This window comes from Canis lupus, chromosome 11 (assembly GCF_003254725.2).
Source record: "Canis lupus dingo isolate Sandy chromosome 11, ASM325472v2, whole genome shotgun sequence".
NCBI classification, from domain to species: Eukaryota; Metazoa; Chordata; class Mammalia; order Carnivora; family Canidae; genus Canis; species Canis lupus.
The window spans coordinates 37,818,369-37,836,020 of NC_064253.1; the positions used below are offsets into that span (position 1 = coordinate 37,818,369).

Genomic DNA, 17,652 nt, shown 5'->3' on the forward strand with positions numbered 1-17,652 from the left:
ATAATAATAACCACTAAGAATTATACTGGTAGAGAACCACAATAAGAGAGTTTTTCTTCTAATACAAACTATGTCGTGAAAATTGCCAAGAATAGTCATTATAGTAAAGAAATATTATAAGAAGAAAACATTCCTTAACACTTGGATGGATAAGTCAATACAGAAACTACAAACTGCCAAATAAAGCTAACTTTTATCTCATCATTTGGGAAACTTTTGCTTACATGTGTTTATTGATTTTTTTAAAACTAGCATACATTTATGATTAAAAAGTGCAGAGTATAATTTAGCTTTTCTTTTATTATCGAGAAATCACTTTAAGGATTTGGCTGAGGATCCGTATGCTAATAAATGTATTAGCAAAGAAAAGGAGTTCCAAACAGAGATTCTCTATTTCAAGAATTAGTTACTTTGTAATAAAACAATTCTTACAGCTGAAGGAGTAGGATAATCTCTACTTTAATTTTGTTTAACAATTGTACTGATCAACACTTTCATATTTTAGTACTTTTGCTTTAAAACTAATCTTGAAAAAAACTAATCTTGACAGCAACCCTATGAGTTAAAGGGAGCAAATGTTCATGTCTCATTTAATAGGTTACAAAACTGATTTGTAAAGATGGTTAAATGAGATAGTCTAATTTAGAATCAAAGACTTTTTCAGGCTCTGGATGTCTTAGAAAGTGACCAAAATTTCTCGTGAAAGTGGTTGTGGCACAGAGAGCCAAGTTGCCTAAAATACCATAATGGCAAAGTCAAAGCATGTCCAAAAGAGCACAATGGCCAAGTGTTGAATCCCAGCCTGTGGCTCTCTTTAGAAGTTTTGCCATCAGTATTGTTCACATCCAACCTCTGAACCATTTTAAAATTAAAAGTGTTCACCAAAAAAAAAAAAAAAAAAAAAACCAAAAACAAAAAAACCCTAAACAAAACAGTTAAACACTAAACATCCACTGAACATGGATATCTGTGTCTGGCCCTGTGTTAGACATTAGGGTTGTAAGGCTGAATATCACATATTCCCTGCCTTCAAGGGTTCATATCAGTATTTGCCTCTATTAATTTCTCTTAAACATCAGATCTCTATGATCTAAATGTTGAGATTTATTATTATATGGAATCTAATGGAAATATGATCTCTGCAGTCTGGAACCCTTACTTTAAAAATTGTAGCAAAACCTGCTTCTCTGAAATCATTTTGCCTGATTATTTCTCATCAACATTAAATCTTCCTGAGTTCTATGGTTACCTGTCGTGTGCTAAGTTTTGCCTTCCTGAAAATATGATTTAATACATGGCCTTTACTTTTCTATAGGTAAAAGCCTATGCCTTTAAGTCAAGACTCCTTCACCCACCATTCCTCATTCCCTCCTCCTCCTGGCACACTTCCTTCACACAGCACTGCTGTCCAGGTCCTGCAGAAGGGCCATAAAATAATGTACTCAATGATCAGCTTTAGCAGATAGATATCTAAGACTTGGGTTTGGCCAGATTAAGGCAAGATGAGACAGGTTCATCATCTTTCAGCTTTACACATTTTAGATACATTTAAAGTTGGCCTAAAAAGACATATGAATCAGCAGAAATGTGATTGACTTTTTTTAACATGAGTCATGTTAATTTTTTTCCTCTTCCATTTCCTTGCCTATCTGTAGCCTTTGTGTACACACACACACACACACACACACACACACATTTCCCACTCTGTCTTTAAAGAATCTGAATGTATATGAATGAGTGCAAAAGCTGACAGCCGTTATGAATTAGACACTCAACTACAACTTGTCCTTGCCTGTCTCATGTTAATTATTCATTCAACAAATATGCATTGAGACTGATTACATATCTGTGTACTGGGAGTTCAAAGGCATATTCATCTTTGTCAGGGACCTTAAGAAACACACAGTCCCTTCCTGGGGATGGATGTGTAAACAAATAACTACAGCACAGTGGCTGATAAATGCTAACACAGCCGTGTGTATAAAGTCCTAGCAGCATGCTCCAGTTAACACAGACCAAGGCAGTGATTGATTTTACTGGAGATCAGAGAACGTTTCACTGGAAGATGGCATCAGGGCTCCATCTCAAAGCAGGAGCATGCATACACAAGTTGGAGAAAGTAAAAAGATGTGAGGAAGATAGAGAGGAGGGAGGTCTAGGCCATAGCAGGACCATGAACAGCATATCACCAATACCAAGCAGTTTGTCTTACAGTGCAACAGTGCCCAGTTCCCAGGGTACAGAGGATAAAAGTGATCAGAAACAGCAGAAATGAGTCTCGCATGTTAATTTAGGGTGTTGTGTGCCGCACTAATAATTTGGCCTTTACCTATACCCAGTGGTTCTTACCCCTTTTTTCGAGAATCCAATGAAACCTATGAATCCTCTTTCCAGAAGTATGATAATAACACACATACACTCAAAATGGCACATACAGTTCTGAGTCCTCATAGCACATCTGGAATCCATTACTGGATGCCACCAGCTGTAGACATGGAACCATAGAAAGTCTCTTAGCAGGGACTGAACAGTCTAGCTCTGTATTCTAGAAAAAAAAAACTGGCAGCAGTGTGCGTAGGACAGGCTGGTGGGGGGTCAAAACACCAGATGAAAAAGCCAAAATGCCAGGCATGAGGCCTTAGACCCAGAATGAAGACAGTGCAAGGAGGGATGGAGAGGGTAGTAATGGAAAAGAAAAGCATTTCAGAAATGAAACTGACATAGCTTGGTGTCTGATTAATGGTAGAGGATGTCGAGCATCAAATATTTTGTTATTGTTTGTGTTTATCTTCCCACTAAATTATAAATCCTCTGCAAGGTGTTGCTGTACCAGGCTCAACCCAGGAGTGAGCAGAAGCAGAGACATAAGCACGTAGGATTAAGACTTAACATTCAAGAGAAAAATAAGTCCTCCACCAACCAAGAGGCAGAGGGTCCGTGGGACTCTGGAGCTGATGGAGAGTTGCTAGTAGACACTGAGAATCAAATAAGGACCTGCTGAAATTGTTAATTGGGAGGGAAAACCATCATATCAGAGCAGCAAGTGAACTTGCTGGTTGTCATCTGTACCTTACAAGAGTTCCTTGCCACAGAGCCTCTAGTGGGGTATAGATGCAGGAGAGATCTGTTGACTATCAGCATGAGTCTATATTAAGCAATTATGATACTTCTGGATTCCTGGCACGCTTGGTTGGTTTGCTTTACATTGGCTATGGAAAAATATTCTCAGGACCATAAGTAGCTCTTCAAATTTGATTTATTTTCAAACTGCAGAACTTGTGAAACTATTCCAGTTATTCAAGCTGCTACCTCTAGCTACAGGTTAAAACCAGAGGGGAATTTTATCTACTAAAGATACAGAGATATGGTAGTTGAGATAACAGTTGCTTTTTAAAACATGTTTCTGAGCTACAGGTGTAGTGTTTTTGACAAAATTCATTTCCTTGTGTGTGTGGGGGGGCACATAATTGAACTGGAGAAAAGAAGTCCCAGAATTTCACATCACTTGAAAATTTTAAGTAACTAGATCTTCCTCTGCCCCCATCTCTGTTCCCCTTCTTTTATCTCTCCCAACCCCAACCTATGCTTATGCCATGCCCTATGTATATTTTTGAGCAACAAATAACAAGTAAACAAGTAATCTAGAATTTGAAACAGAACATACTTCCAAAGCCTTTCACCATCTATTAAATGTCCAAATGTCTTACGCTTTCTTCTAAATGACATGTATAATAATTTCACTGATAACTGAGGTAGCTCAAAAATGCAAGCATAATCCCTGCCTTCGAAGAATTTGCAATCTACTTGGGAAAATTGCAGTTGGTCAGTAACTAGTGGGTAAAATGATAAGCCCAAAGAGCTACAATGTCCTGTTTTAAATATAACTCATTCTGGGCAGCCATGGTGGCTCAGCAATTTAGTGCCACCTTCAACCCAGGGCCTGATTCTGGAGACCCAGGATGCAGTCCCACGTCAGGCTCCCTGCATGGAGCCTGCTTCTCCCTCTGCCTGTGTCTCTGCCTCTCTCTCTTTCTCTCTCTCTCTCTTTCTCTCTCTGTCATGAATAAATAAAATCTTTTTTAAAAATTAAATAAATAAATAAATAAATAAATAAATAAATAAATCTAATTCTATACTAATTCTTGCAAATTGATAATGCCTGGATGGAATACCAACTAACTGCAGATTAAGCAGGATATTGAGATAATGAAGAGTTTATCATTCTTTAACTTTTTCTGGGCATAAAGAATTGAATGCAAGCAAAAGTAGAAAAAAATATATAATATCAAGTCAAGGAGAATATTTTGGATTTCAATTCCAAACATTCATCCTGCAACATCCAAATGGCTCTTGAGAGAGAAAGCACCCGATCATGAGTATAGGAATGGAACCTAAATTACATCCCGAATCATGTGTAGCTTCATTCAGAATCAAGGCAGTACATTTTTTTCTCGGCCCAGATGACACCGTGGTCAACAACCAGGAAGAGTTGGGGGAGTTCTAAAATCAGAAATTTGATAGTGGCAGGAAGTTAGCTGGTGATTTTTTTGCAGCTTCTCTGTTATCAACTATAGTTTGAGTTTTTGTCCATCGGACTCCAAGCCATATTAACTTCCTAACTTTCTAGTTTCCTCAACAAGTCACAAAGTGAGCCTTCTGTCAAGAATTCTTTCTCCATGATTCCAAACCCCAACATGTGCTTTCCAGAGCCTCAGATGTTTCGTTAGTTCTACAGATGTTTTGTAAATGCATTCCAACAGAATTTGCCAGGGCTGCAGAAGGAATCTATGGCTGATTAGAGTCACAGTTTGGACAGGGCTTGAGTTAGATGAGATGGAACCGGAAACTGAAACTTCGAACTGGCTCACCAGGAAGTCAGGAATTCACAAAAAGAGTGGAGAAGGAATTTTATTTCAGGGGGTGTTTCAAACATGCCTGTTTTGGGGAGTGGAAGGGTGTGGAAGCCCCCAGAGCTGATTCTTCACTGTTTTCCTTGGTGCTTGGCCTGCATATTATTTTACGCTGGGGATTTTTTATTTTCTAAGTATAGAAAAAACATCAACCAAGATTAGCAGCTTAATTTTCAGAACTCCAGGTAAAATGGCTTTTTTCACACTTGTGACATAACGTAAGGGCTTTGAAATATCCCTACAAGTGCAAAGGGCCAAGAACATGATGACTGTCAGCACAAACATGGGGAAAAATGGGTTTTTAAAATATTTTATTTATTTATTTTAGAAAGAGCATGAGCGGAGGGCAGGGGCTGGGGAGGAGCAGAGGGAGAGGGACAAGCAGACTCCCCACTGAGCATGTGTCTGACATGGAGCTCAATTTCATGACCTTGAGATCATGACCTGACCTGAAACCAAGAGTAGGTTGCTTAATTGACTGAGCCACCCAGACACCCCAGAAATAAATGATTTTTAAAAATTACTACAGTTTGTATAGGATACAATTCTCCTATTGTCCATTTTTCCTTTGTGAAAGAAATGGAGTTACTGGTTTCAGCCTTCTGCTCCTAATTGCGCAGCCCTGAGGTTCAGGAGCAAACTATTAAAGCAAATTATTATAGTGGAAAAAGAAAACCAGACTGACAGGGTCTTTCTAGTAGAAAATCTCTTTATACACATGTATGGTCTGGAAGATTATAGTCTAGAAGATATATATATATACACACACACGTGTATGTACATACACTGTATACATACATGTTTATGTATGCAGTATATATACAAAAGTTTTTATCCAAACTTAGAATTTGGAATCTCTATTAGAAAGAATGCATAATAATACTTATTTCAATATTCTATCAGGATTAAAACAGAGTATCTCTCTGTGCTAAGTGTATGCTTTTAGAAGAATAGAAACCAACAGTGATAGAATATTTTACTATGCTTTTCCTCAAGATAAGCTGACTCAAAATACTCAGACCAGTTGCAAATTTCCTGAATACTGGTCTTTGCTCATATCAGCAATTACTGATTTTAATTCAGCTGGCTGTGAAATTGTATTCTGGTGGAGCTCTCCAAAATGCCCAGAGGTTTCTCAGCAGTTTCTTAGATGAGCTGTAATCCAGCCTTGTCCTTGGAAAGAATACAAAAAAATCAAGTTACCATAGCTCTGAAATGAAAATCTCACTGAAGCATTTGACATTGAGCAGAGGCAGGTTTTTGTTTCCTAAAAAGTAACAAAGCTGTCTCAATTCTATCTCCAAGTTGTTATTCCCAGAATAAGAAAGAATTCTGAGTACAAAATTAATTTTTAAATATTTATTTATTCATTTTAGTGGGGAAGGGTGCAGGGAGAGGGAGAGAGTCTTTTTTTTTTTTTAAGATTTTATTTATTTGTTCATGAGAGACACAGAGAGAGGCAGAGACACAGGCAGAGGGAGAAGCAGGCTCCATGCAGGGAGCCCGATGCAGCACTTGATCCCTGGAACCAGAGATCATGCTCTGAGCTGAAGGCAGACACTCTACTGCTGACTAAGCAGTCTCCGAGTTGAACTCAAAGCTCCATGTGGGGCTCAAACCCATGGCCCAGAGATCACAACCTGAGCTGAAACCTAGAGCTGGCTGCTCAATCTACTGTGCTCAAAAATAATTTTTTTTAAAAGAAAAACATTAGTTCTATTAAAAAAATTATGTACTGAGAAATGCTTCTTCAAATGGAAAGGTAACAATTTCAAGCTACGCAAAGCAAAACAAAAGGTGATCAGATAACAGGTGTAAAACCTGGCTCACCCAGATACTAGCCGTGTGACTTGTCCCGAGAGGGATTTATATATTCGCAGCAGAGTTGAAATAATTAACACTAACAAGCCAGAAAGGACATCCAGTACTTTACATATGTTCTCTTGGTTAACCTTCGTGATCACCCTAGTACGGGAAGTACCAATGTTCCCCTTTTACAGCTGCAGAAACTCAGTCAAAGAGATCTGACAATCCGAAGGCAAATCGACTAGGATATGACTCGTAAGGTCAGTGTGAGAGCCACAGCTGAGCACTTTCTCCTGTGGGATGATGTAGGGTGTTCAAGCTCTCTGAGCCTCAATCTTCTTGTTAGTAAAATAAGGGGAGGGGGAATCCAACCTGACATGGATCACTGTGAGGATTAAATGCAGTAATTTGGGTAGATTCTGGCTTACTTGCTGGCACATAGGTTCTTAGTAAATCTCAGCATTTTTCCCCTCACCAGCAACCCTCCAGGCTCAGGTGCAATTAGGTGCCCACCCAAAATTGGGAAAGGTGTATGCTAGGGTGCACTCATGAACAGGTACAGGGGAAGAAAAAGGAAGCCAGGTGCCCAAAAGTCTTTGTGAGGCCTGCATAGCTCTTACACCGTGTTACAGAATTGACTTTTCTTCTCAGTAGCAGGGGACAGGTTTCATGCAGTGGCCTCTGAGAGACCATGCACTGTGTCACTGGCAGTTCATCATATCCCCCAGCAGTGCAGCTGTGATAAGAACCAGATGATCTGAATTTCCTAAGCAAAGCCAGCAGCAAATATCTGGGAAAGCGCATGCCTCAGTATCCACATGCTCTGCTCTTTAAGAAACTACATCAAAAAGCCAATGGACTTTTACAAGAGCCCAGTTACAGCTTAATGTCCGTGAGCTCTCAAATCAGGGAATCGCAACCCCTAACACGTGAAGTTGGTGAAAGAACCAGTATTCCAAATTGTCAAAAAAGCCACAGATTAGATAAAATTTATAGAGACCTGATATGTGTAGGAGAGTTACAAATGGAATCTGCAGATTCATTTTCAAAGCTTGGTATAGGGACAGGATGTTTCTGTGTGTAGATTTCTCCACTTTGCGTGGGCTCGCCCCAGAAAAATGGTCCTCTCATTACTGGGGAGGTTGCCCCCTCTTTTTAATTTAGAAGAATGTGACATCCATTTGTGCAGTCACATGCATAGCTCCAGATGGCTTAAGCTAAATGCTGTCTTGGAGGAGAGGAAAACCAGAGACTCTGGTGCCTTTCTGCTGATCTTGAAATAGTAAGAATGGCTCTTTGCCTCGTCTCGTAACCCATTTTGCTGCATTTGAAGATCTGTTGGTGTTTGAAAAACACTTTGCTTATAATGTAACTTCATCTGTTCTGTGACTCCCATTTTACAAAAACCTGTATCACCCATTCCCTCAGCTCCTACCACTGTTTTTATTGCGTTCCATATAGCTTGACCTCTTGTTACAACATTTGGGAAAAATATTTTCCAAGGCCTCTGTATATACATGAATAGAACTGCAGAGTCTTTTTACTGCTAATTTGTGCTTCATCCTACAATATTTTTCATAAGTCCTGCATAACCCGTCCCATGACCATAGAAGGTCATCCTAATAGACATCCATTCAGTGTCTATTGGGCAGTGAGATGCAGGGAATGCATACTTCACATGGTTACTCCAAGTGCTTAACTACTTGTAGCCATCAGGCTTAAATTTGTTCACCTGAGACTTGGTTATTGCTTTCAAAGCAATTGGCTCTGAAACCAACTGCAAAACAAACAGTTGAAAAATCATGATTGGGTAAACAGCAATGGTGAAGAAATGACACCATCCTGAGGTTAATGTACTCAGAGAAACTATTCTGATCTTTGAATATTTCTAGGATGTACATGATCTACATTCTAGGCAGTCATCACTGACTGAGGCTTAGCACATCTCAACTGGCCAGAGCAATGCATGGATGGATGCTGAGAGTTGATTGCTGAGTTTTCTTACAAGAAAGTAGTTGATTTAGCAGTCATCATCAATGCTACATATAAAGGTCATCATGTGGCACCAAAGATATAGAACTCTAGATCTGGATTTTTTCTCAATTGAATAACTCAAGGCAAATACTCAATTTTCAAATATTATAGAGCCAAGATGCAGGCCTTTCTTCTCTCAGCATTTGCTGGATTTCTAAAATGCTGGCTCAAAAGAGGCACCCATTGTCCATCTTAACCCATCCATCCACTACAAAGTAAAATGAGTGCTGTAATAAGGGTAGGGTTTATAATGAATTTTCTCCTCAAGTTTAGTATCATATGCAGTTTTGATCATTTTGGATAAATCTGATGACACTTGGAGTCTTATTTACAGAATTTAGTGGTTGCCATTTCGTTCTTGGTCAATTCATAGCAAACGCTCACCAACTCACCTGACACTGTTGCTGAAATGCCCTGCAGTGGGGTCAGGAGTAATCTCTTGGTCACTGTGTTGTATAGCATCTGTGAGCTTGTTTCTGAGATACTGAGATTCAAATATTATATTTAGGGATGCCTGGGTAGCTCAGTGGTTGAGGGTCTGCCTTTGGCTCAAGTAATGATCCCACAGTGGGCTCCCCACAGGGAACCTGCTTCTTCCTCTGCTTGTGTCTCTGCCTCTCTCTGTGTGTCTCTCATGAATAATAAATAAATAAATAAATAAATAAATAAATAAATAAATAAATAATTAAAAAATAAAATATTATATTTATGTGACAGAAATCCAATTGGAAAGATTGCCCAAGGTATATTTTAAAAGCTTAAACTTTTGGTTTCAGAAACAACCATCATTGCTTCTAGGCAACTCATTATCTAGTTCCTTATTATTTCTGCCTCAGTTTCTCTTGCTAGGTGCAATTCAAAGTTAAGACTTAAAAAAAAATGCTACTGTGGTAAAGAGGAACGCACATTTCCAAACAAGAGAGAGTAAGCTCCAATCCCATCTGGACCAGGCACAAAAGTTGTTTATACTGAGGCCCTCTTAAAAACCGTAATAAGCTGATGCTGGTAGGTCTTAAATGACCTGAAATGCATTGCTGCATTGGTGTTTCTGGTTGTAAATGTAGAAATCTGGCACAGTTAAAGAGGAGTAAAATCACTCCACGTTCTATAACATTAAACATGGATTCAGTTGACATGAATTATGTTTATTCCACTTGCTAAAAGACAACTTGGAGAATCTTCCAGTTTGAGAAACAGGCCCATGACTTACTTCTGGGTTCGTGTGTGATCTGTTTCAGAGCAGCATGGGCAGTTTGTACGTCTAGTTGTACTGAAAGTTGTAACTTATGATGAGGTAAGAGATTTAGTCTGTACAACCTCACCTGAGAGCCGTTTTAGTGCTTCTTTGGACAAGGTACATGAAAATAAACCAAGCAACTCAACATAGACTTTGAAACAATTTCTTTAGAAAAACAACATCTCAGCTATACATTATTTCCAAAACATCTTAGAGAGCGGCCAGAGGGAAACCTCCCAAGGCTTTGGCATTCTAGTTTTCTTATCTCACATGGAAATGGAGTTCACATGTGAATACTGCGTGTGGATTTTTCTTTTTATGCAGTTGTGATCATTGGATAGTATCGTAATTTGTAATCACTCATCTTACTCATTTTAATTATTTCATGAATCCTAGCATTTGTGATGTTGGTTTTCATCTCAGACTTATTTAATTTGAATAAAGTGAGGGACATTACATTGTACAAATGTATGTTTGTCACAAATAGTTACTGCATCCAGCAAATACCATAGCTCTCAACAGAACTTCTTCCAGTCACACAGAGAAAACTTAAAGGGAGCCAGAAGATGCACAATAAACTTGTTAAAAATCTGAGGAATGAATTTAATGGATATGTGGACAATGTATACTTCATTGCCAAAGAGTCTTTTCTCCCTCAGTATATAATTAAGTTCTGGAAACAGAGTGCCCCATATTGCCTTGATTAAAGATTGATTTTATTAATCCTAAAAACCAGGCTTGGGAGCTCAGTAAATACTTCCTTTAGAAAGAACAGACTCTGAGGTAACCAGTGTTTCTTTTGCCCATTCTGTTCCACATTTTATAGGGTCCTTGAACTACTGACAGGTCATATCACCAGGTAAATCCAATGTGGCAGGTGGCTGGCTGGGAGGTTCTGCTGTGGGAACATCCGGGTGTTCAGAGAGCTGATGCCTTAGGAGTACAGTGTCTCAGCTAAACCTAGTAGGAAAAAAAAAACACTAGTTCCTTCCCAGAGCACCTTCTACAACCTTTCAGAGTGCACATGTGTTTATAAATAATGTTAACAATAAATAAGGTTAATAAAAGGGGCAAATGCGTATACAGTGCTAATTTAAGCCCTATTAGCTTCTGAAAGATGGATGTCTGTATGTGTGTATTTTTATTGTGATAAAATGTATAAAATTTACCATTTTAATCATTTTTAGGTGCACTGTTCAGTGACATTAGGTACACCTAAAGGCTGTACTCTCATTGCTGTACAACCATCACCACTGTCCATTTCCAGAATTCTCTTCATTTTCCCAAACTGGAACTGTGTGCTCATTAAAAAACGATTGACCATGCCTCCCGTGCCCCTGCCCCCAGCAACCACCATTCCACTTTTTGTCTTTATGCATCCGACTACTGGAGGTGCCTCATATAATTTTTGTTCCTTCTGTCCTTTTATGCTAAGCTTATTTCTCTTAGCATGATGCCTTCAGGGCTCATGCATGTTGTAGCATGTGTCAGAATGTCCTTCCTTTTAAGGCTGAATAATGTGCTCTTGTGTGTATATATCATATCTGAGTTATGCACTCAGCCACTGATGGACATTCGGGCTGTTTTCAGCCTTATGTGACTTTTATATATGAACTGTTAATTCTCATAATAATAGTCTTTATTATCCTTATTTGCTGATTAAAATCTGAAGCATAAAGAGGTGACCTATAAGAAGCCCTGGCAACAGGGCTAAGTAGTCTTTCAGTCCCTGCTCTTAACCAACATGCTATCCTGGGCTAGCCCTTTTCAAATGACTTATGAATCTATGAATCTAAATAAAGCTCATATTAGTTAGACAAGCCTTGATGCAACACCCTGAGGTGGGGTTTCTAGCTTTGCCTGTTCAGGTTTTAAAAGGTCCAAGGAGTCGTCAATTTGACAACAGAGCAGCCCCATAGCAACTGATCCATAAAGAAGCCTACTACTGCAAAATAAAGTTTTCTGAGGGGCTAGAGGATGTTCTTTCCTTTTTCAGGAGCCTCTTCTGTGTGATAACACTTTGCATATAAACAGGTAGGCCATGAGAGAGTGATTAAAAACAAAATTAACAACAACATCAATAACAATATGAATTACCACTTGTAGACCTACTATGCCCTGGTTACTTTACTTACATTAACTCAAGTTCCCTCAATGCTTCATAAGAGGTAACCCTCCTTTTCGCCTCCATGTCCCATCCTTTCACGGTATTTATTGCACATCGCCTGTGCTCTCTCTTAGAGGGAAAACTGAAGATGAAATTGTCATATTGTCTAACATGTATATCTTTCCAAATCTAAATAGTTTTGGAACTTTAATGTTTTTCATAATTATGTCCTTGATTGATACCAGAAGATGCCATCTTTAATGTTTGGATATCATGTTTAATTTACTCAGTAAAATAATTTGACCCCAGTTTACATTCACTATTTGTAGAACCATTGCTATGGACTGAATTGTGGCCCCCACACCATTCATATGTTGAAGTCCTAATCCCCAGTGTGATTGCAATGCAGATAATTAGTTGGGATGGGGGTCATGAAAGTGGGATCCTCATGATGGGATTAGTGTCTTTAGAGGAAGAGACACCAGAGAACTTGCTCTGTTCTCGTTCTCTCTCTCTCTCTCTTCCTCTCTCTCTCTCCTCATACAAAGTGGAGGCCATGTGAGCACACAGTGAGAAGGTTGCCTTCTGCAACCCAAGGGGAAAGCTCTCACCAGGAGCCACCCATGCTGGCATCCAGAACTATGAGAAAATTATTTTTTATTGTTTAATCCACCCAGTCTGGTATTTTGCTATGGCAGCTTAAGCAGGCTAATACGACTGTGCATGTATGTATATGACATTCTCGATTTATAATAACATAATTGTGGGTAATATTTATTCATGTTCTACTCTGAAACTAGTCCTAGGCTAAGTTCATTTAGCCAATCTTCTTACAGAGTATGTATGTGTGTGTGTGTGTGTGTGTGTGTGTGTGTGCATGTAGTAGCATGGTTATAATATTATCCCCATTTTATAAAAAGGGAAATTTTAGTGTAGGCGGGTGGTAATTTAATTGTTCAAGGACACTTAGTAAAAACAGAATCCATATACCAACCCAGGCAGTTTCTAACTCCAGAGCCTATGGCACAAATTTTATCTTTGCCTCTTATGAGAAAAGTAAGGCTTAACATGGAGATGGGTACATAAACAGTTTTCTATATAGTAGGTGCAGATTTCACTAGGAAGCCTGTCAGTAACAAGCAAATCTATGAGTGTCAAGAGGCAGTCCCTGCATTACTGAGGTTACTTCATGTAGTTATTCTAATTAACAAGTCTGAAATCTGGAAATGATGTTCCTCCCTTAAAAAAAAATGTGTCAGTTGTATGAGTTGTTAAATTTTGGAAGGTTAAGCTGATAAACACATTTCAAGCTTCTCAGAGCAGAAACATCTCTGAGAGCAGTTTCTCTGTTTTCACGAAGCAGTAGTAGATGAGTAGACTTATGCTCCTTGGGCAAAATTGTGACTTCAGTGCAAAATGTGGCTTCGATGTATCTACCCCTTACCCAGATTCTTATTTCTTGCTCCCTGTTTTAGTTGCTCCATTATGCAATCTCTGTCCCTTTCAGGCATGACCCTAGGTCCTTAAACTTAAAATCAAATAGTCCTCTCTGCAAACATACACACATTATTAAATTGGAAAGAATCTGCTTAGTGTTTTCATCTCCAGCAAGGCTACCATATATAGACATACAGAACACCCACACTTTAGGACACATTTCACGGGTCACTGGGGACATGATACTGACCATCCTTTTTTTCTCACAGAGCTCCAGGACAGCACGCTCTGAAGAGGACCGGGATGGCCTGTGGGATGCGTGGGGCCCATGGAGTGAGTGCTCACGCACCTGCGGGGGAGGAGCCTCCTACTCCTTGAGACGCTGCCTCAGCAGCAAGTAAGTCCTGCACCCCCCTAGGATGAGTGGGGAGTTTGTAAGACCCAGCAGTAACAGGTTCAGTGCATACTTTTGTGGTTGGGAGTATGCAGAGCATTTGGTGGCACATAAATCCAGATGAAAGGAAGTTACCAGGAATTAAATCTATGCATCTATAGCTCAGTTATTAATATACTTCTATGTACTAAGCAATATAGAATTTATCTCATTTACCAAGCAAATTTTATCTGTTGTCATGTTATTTTTTTTAATTTTTTAAAAGATATTATTTATTTATTCCTGAGAGATACAAATTGAGAGAGAGAGAGAGAGAGGCAGAGACAGAGGCAGAGAGAGAAGCAGACTCCATGCAGGGAGTCTGACATGAGACTTGATCCTGGGACCCCAGGATCACAACCTGAGCCGAAGGCAGACGCTTAACCCCTGAGCCACCCAGACGTCCCTCTGTGGTCATGTTAGAACCAGAAAGAGGATTTGTAATTAGAAATGGACCTCATGTATTAAAGCTTTATGATACATTATGCTTATTGAATCGCCTTAATTATACTGGCAAAACCAGCAACCATTTTAACATTAACACCATATGAGTTTATGTTGGATTCCATTGCTATCAAGCACTTTGCAAATGACTGATATGTGGGTTTGGTGTTTTGATGTCATAATGGGTGGAAGTTCCCTAAGGTTATTCAGTTCAGTGAATGATGAATTTTGCATATGAGGAGATTTGGAAAAACAGAAACTGCTGTGGGAATTGGGCATGGGAGTGAGAGCAGTGGTGAAGGTGGATAGTGGCTAATGGTTGCTAAGCTGAAAGTAAAGGCCTGAGGCATTGTACTTGGAAGAATAATAATTCAAAACTGTATCTTGAGCTGTGTGGTCTATGACTAGATTTTTCTCCAAACTATAAAATACAAAGCACAATAGTAATATTTTTTAATGAAAGAATTTTATTTGATGTTGAAAAGTATTATATATGACAAATAAGAGGTTTGATTAAAATTGCCGTATATTATAAAACATGAAACTGAAGAAGGAAAAAACATACATATATCTGCTGATTCTTCTAGATTTTTCATGAAGAGTGGAAAGTAGTAAGATGTAGGTTCAGAAAAATGTTAACATACTCTAATGAGTAAAAATTTCTTGAATTCAAAGTTCGAGTCTCATTCCTTTCTGTGTCATCCAGGCCTGCACATGATCTGACAGGTCTTCCTTTACTGAATCCACTGATAACTGGAGACCATTTTGGTTCCAGGCAGATCCCAGTGGAAATGATGTACCCTGGGAAACCTGGCCAAAGGGCATATCCTGTAAGAAACCAGATCAATTTTGCTGTTTAACCACACTGGTGTTTGGGTCTACTCAGAAGATGGAGCTATTGGATTGCATCCACTAGCATGTTTGTCATCTTTGGAGGCCTGCTTCATATCAAGCCAGATCTCTGAGCTGATTAGGAAAAAACAGACCTTTTACTTTTATGATTCACCTCTTTTCTTAGTCTTAAATATCAGAAACTTCCTACATCTGCACTGCATGATGCTACATGGTGATAGTGCCATGAGATATAACTGATAACAAACATACATCAGCAAAGCCAAAATGTACAAATTTGAAATGTTCCTATTATGCAGTTTTTTCAAATGGCCATGTTTGAATATTCTATAGGGTTGATCCAGAACATGTGTCTCACAAAACTGGTAAGGAGTGTATGGAGAACTTTCATACTGGCTCTCTGATGTGAATGCCACATTGTGACTCTTGTACTGAATAAGAGACTGATGTGCAACAAAAGGTAGAATTTTATCATTCAGCAAAGCATCAAATATTGATGTTATGTGAAATTCACAATTACTTCTTTTTCACCTAGTAAATTGATACTCTAATTGTTAGCATTTTATTGAGATACTATTGAGGATTTCAGTTGTCATCTACTCACAAGGCATTGGAAAAGTAAAATGTAAATTATAAAAATGTAAACATATAGGCTGTATGTCTTCATTTGACTTTCAAATATTGAAAAAATATATATATTAAGTAAACTCATACTAGGCTGGATAGGAAGCTAAAACAATGAGGGGAGGGCAGACCAGCAGCCTTCTGTGGATGGTCATCTGTGGCCTTCATATTCATTTTGAATAGCTAATCAGCTTAATGGATTTTCTTTCATCTCCATTCTACATTTAGACATTCAAATTTAATTTGATCACCTTATACCCTTGAGAAAGATCAGAGGTTATGAATATATATGTCCTTAGAGGCCCTGTAGAATACATGTTATAGTCTACTGGTAAGCATTCAAATTCAGCCCAAATAAATCCTATCCACCTGTTGAATTAATTTGCCAGACCAATTTTCCAGCCTGGTGATATGTTCTCACAGGTCTCTTTTAGCTCTGATATTTTTAAGTCTATCAGCTAATAATTATTCTATTCCAAATATGATAGAACTATAAAAGCAGTTAAAATACTCAGATGTTATGGAATAAAGGACAACTGCTCAACGTCTGGAATTAATTATGTTCTGTGATGGATGGGGAGCTTGTGAAGAGGCTTGGTTAACTTTCTGAGTTTGAGAACATCTTCTCTGAGTGATCTTTTGAAGAGTTCAGGAAAATAAAAATCAGTGGAGGGAAAGCAGAGTGAAAATATGGACAAGCATTAAATATAAAATCCTTCATTCTTCTCACTGGTGGTGTTTGATGCTGGAGAAAAAGCCTTGACCCAGGGAGATACTGAGCAGAATCTTTTCTTTGGCTTTTCCCCTATCCTTTTTCTCGGCTCACAGAAAATAAGGTAGGCTTAATTTCCCCAATCTCTGATATTGGAGTATTGATAATTGCCTTTACTTGCAACCCTGGTTTGACCAATAAGAGAAGGCACCATATAAACTTTCTTTCTACAACCTTTACTAATTTCCATAAGATTACTTAAGTTTCATTGAATAACTCTGATAATGCAACTTTTTTTCTCCCCAAATTTTTATTTAAATTCTAGTTAGTTAACATGTAGTGTAATATTAGTTTCAGGAATAGAATTTAGTGATTTATCACTTACATTCAACACCCAGTTGAATATATATGACTCTCGCTAATCTTACATCACTAATTCTGCTTTCACTTTTGCATCAAAATGTCTGGTTTGGGTTTTTTTTTCCTAATTAGAAAATAGAATATATGTACTTGTACTTTATGACGGTTCTTTATTTTCAGTGAATTAAACAGTGTACCAACTACCTTGAGAAGCTGCTGCTTTTCTCTACTTCTTCACTTTCCCCCACTAAATACTCTGAAATAACATTTTTAACAAATGCATTTTTCTGACTGATCTAGTAGTGTGGCTTGTTTAGTGGAAACTATCCTTCTTCAGCCTAAATTACTTAAGCATATAGTTTTTAAATTTGATACTAAAGATCTGTCTCTGAGAGCTCTAGCTTTGTCTTCAGCCAGTTAATTTAAGTTTTCCCATAAGGAATTCCAGATGCATAAAGCACTTAAGAATACTGTGTGTAACATCATATGTACCACTGTACTACGTCTGTGCCAAGACCAAGGTCAAAGGGGTAAATGGCAGTTCATTTGAAATGGCAATGAGTCAGATAGCTGGACGCTCTTACGTGCAGTGTCAACCTTTATATTGGTGCCTGAAGAAGACTTAAAGGTCTTTTATGACATTTTTTACATTCTGAAATGCCAAATTAATCTCCAGACTAACAAATAGTATGGATT

General features: G+C 38.4%; 1 protein-coding gene across 4 annotated transcripts in view; it reads left to right on the forward strand.

Moving 5' to 3' along the window:
• ADAMTSL1 (ADAMTS like 1) overlaps positions 1-17,652 on the forward strand; it is an 873,193-nt gene that overhangs the window by 511,507 nt on the left and 344,034 nt on the right. For all 4 annotated transcript variants that reach the window (XM_049116156.1, XM_049116157.1, XM_049116158.1 and 1 more), the window contains one exon: positions 13,801-13,928. In XM_049116156.1, the coding sequence (XP_048972113.1) occupies positions 13,801-13,928 (128 nt within the window). The remainder of the gene's footprint in view (positions 1-13,800; positions 13,929-17,652) is intronic.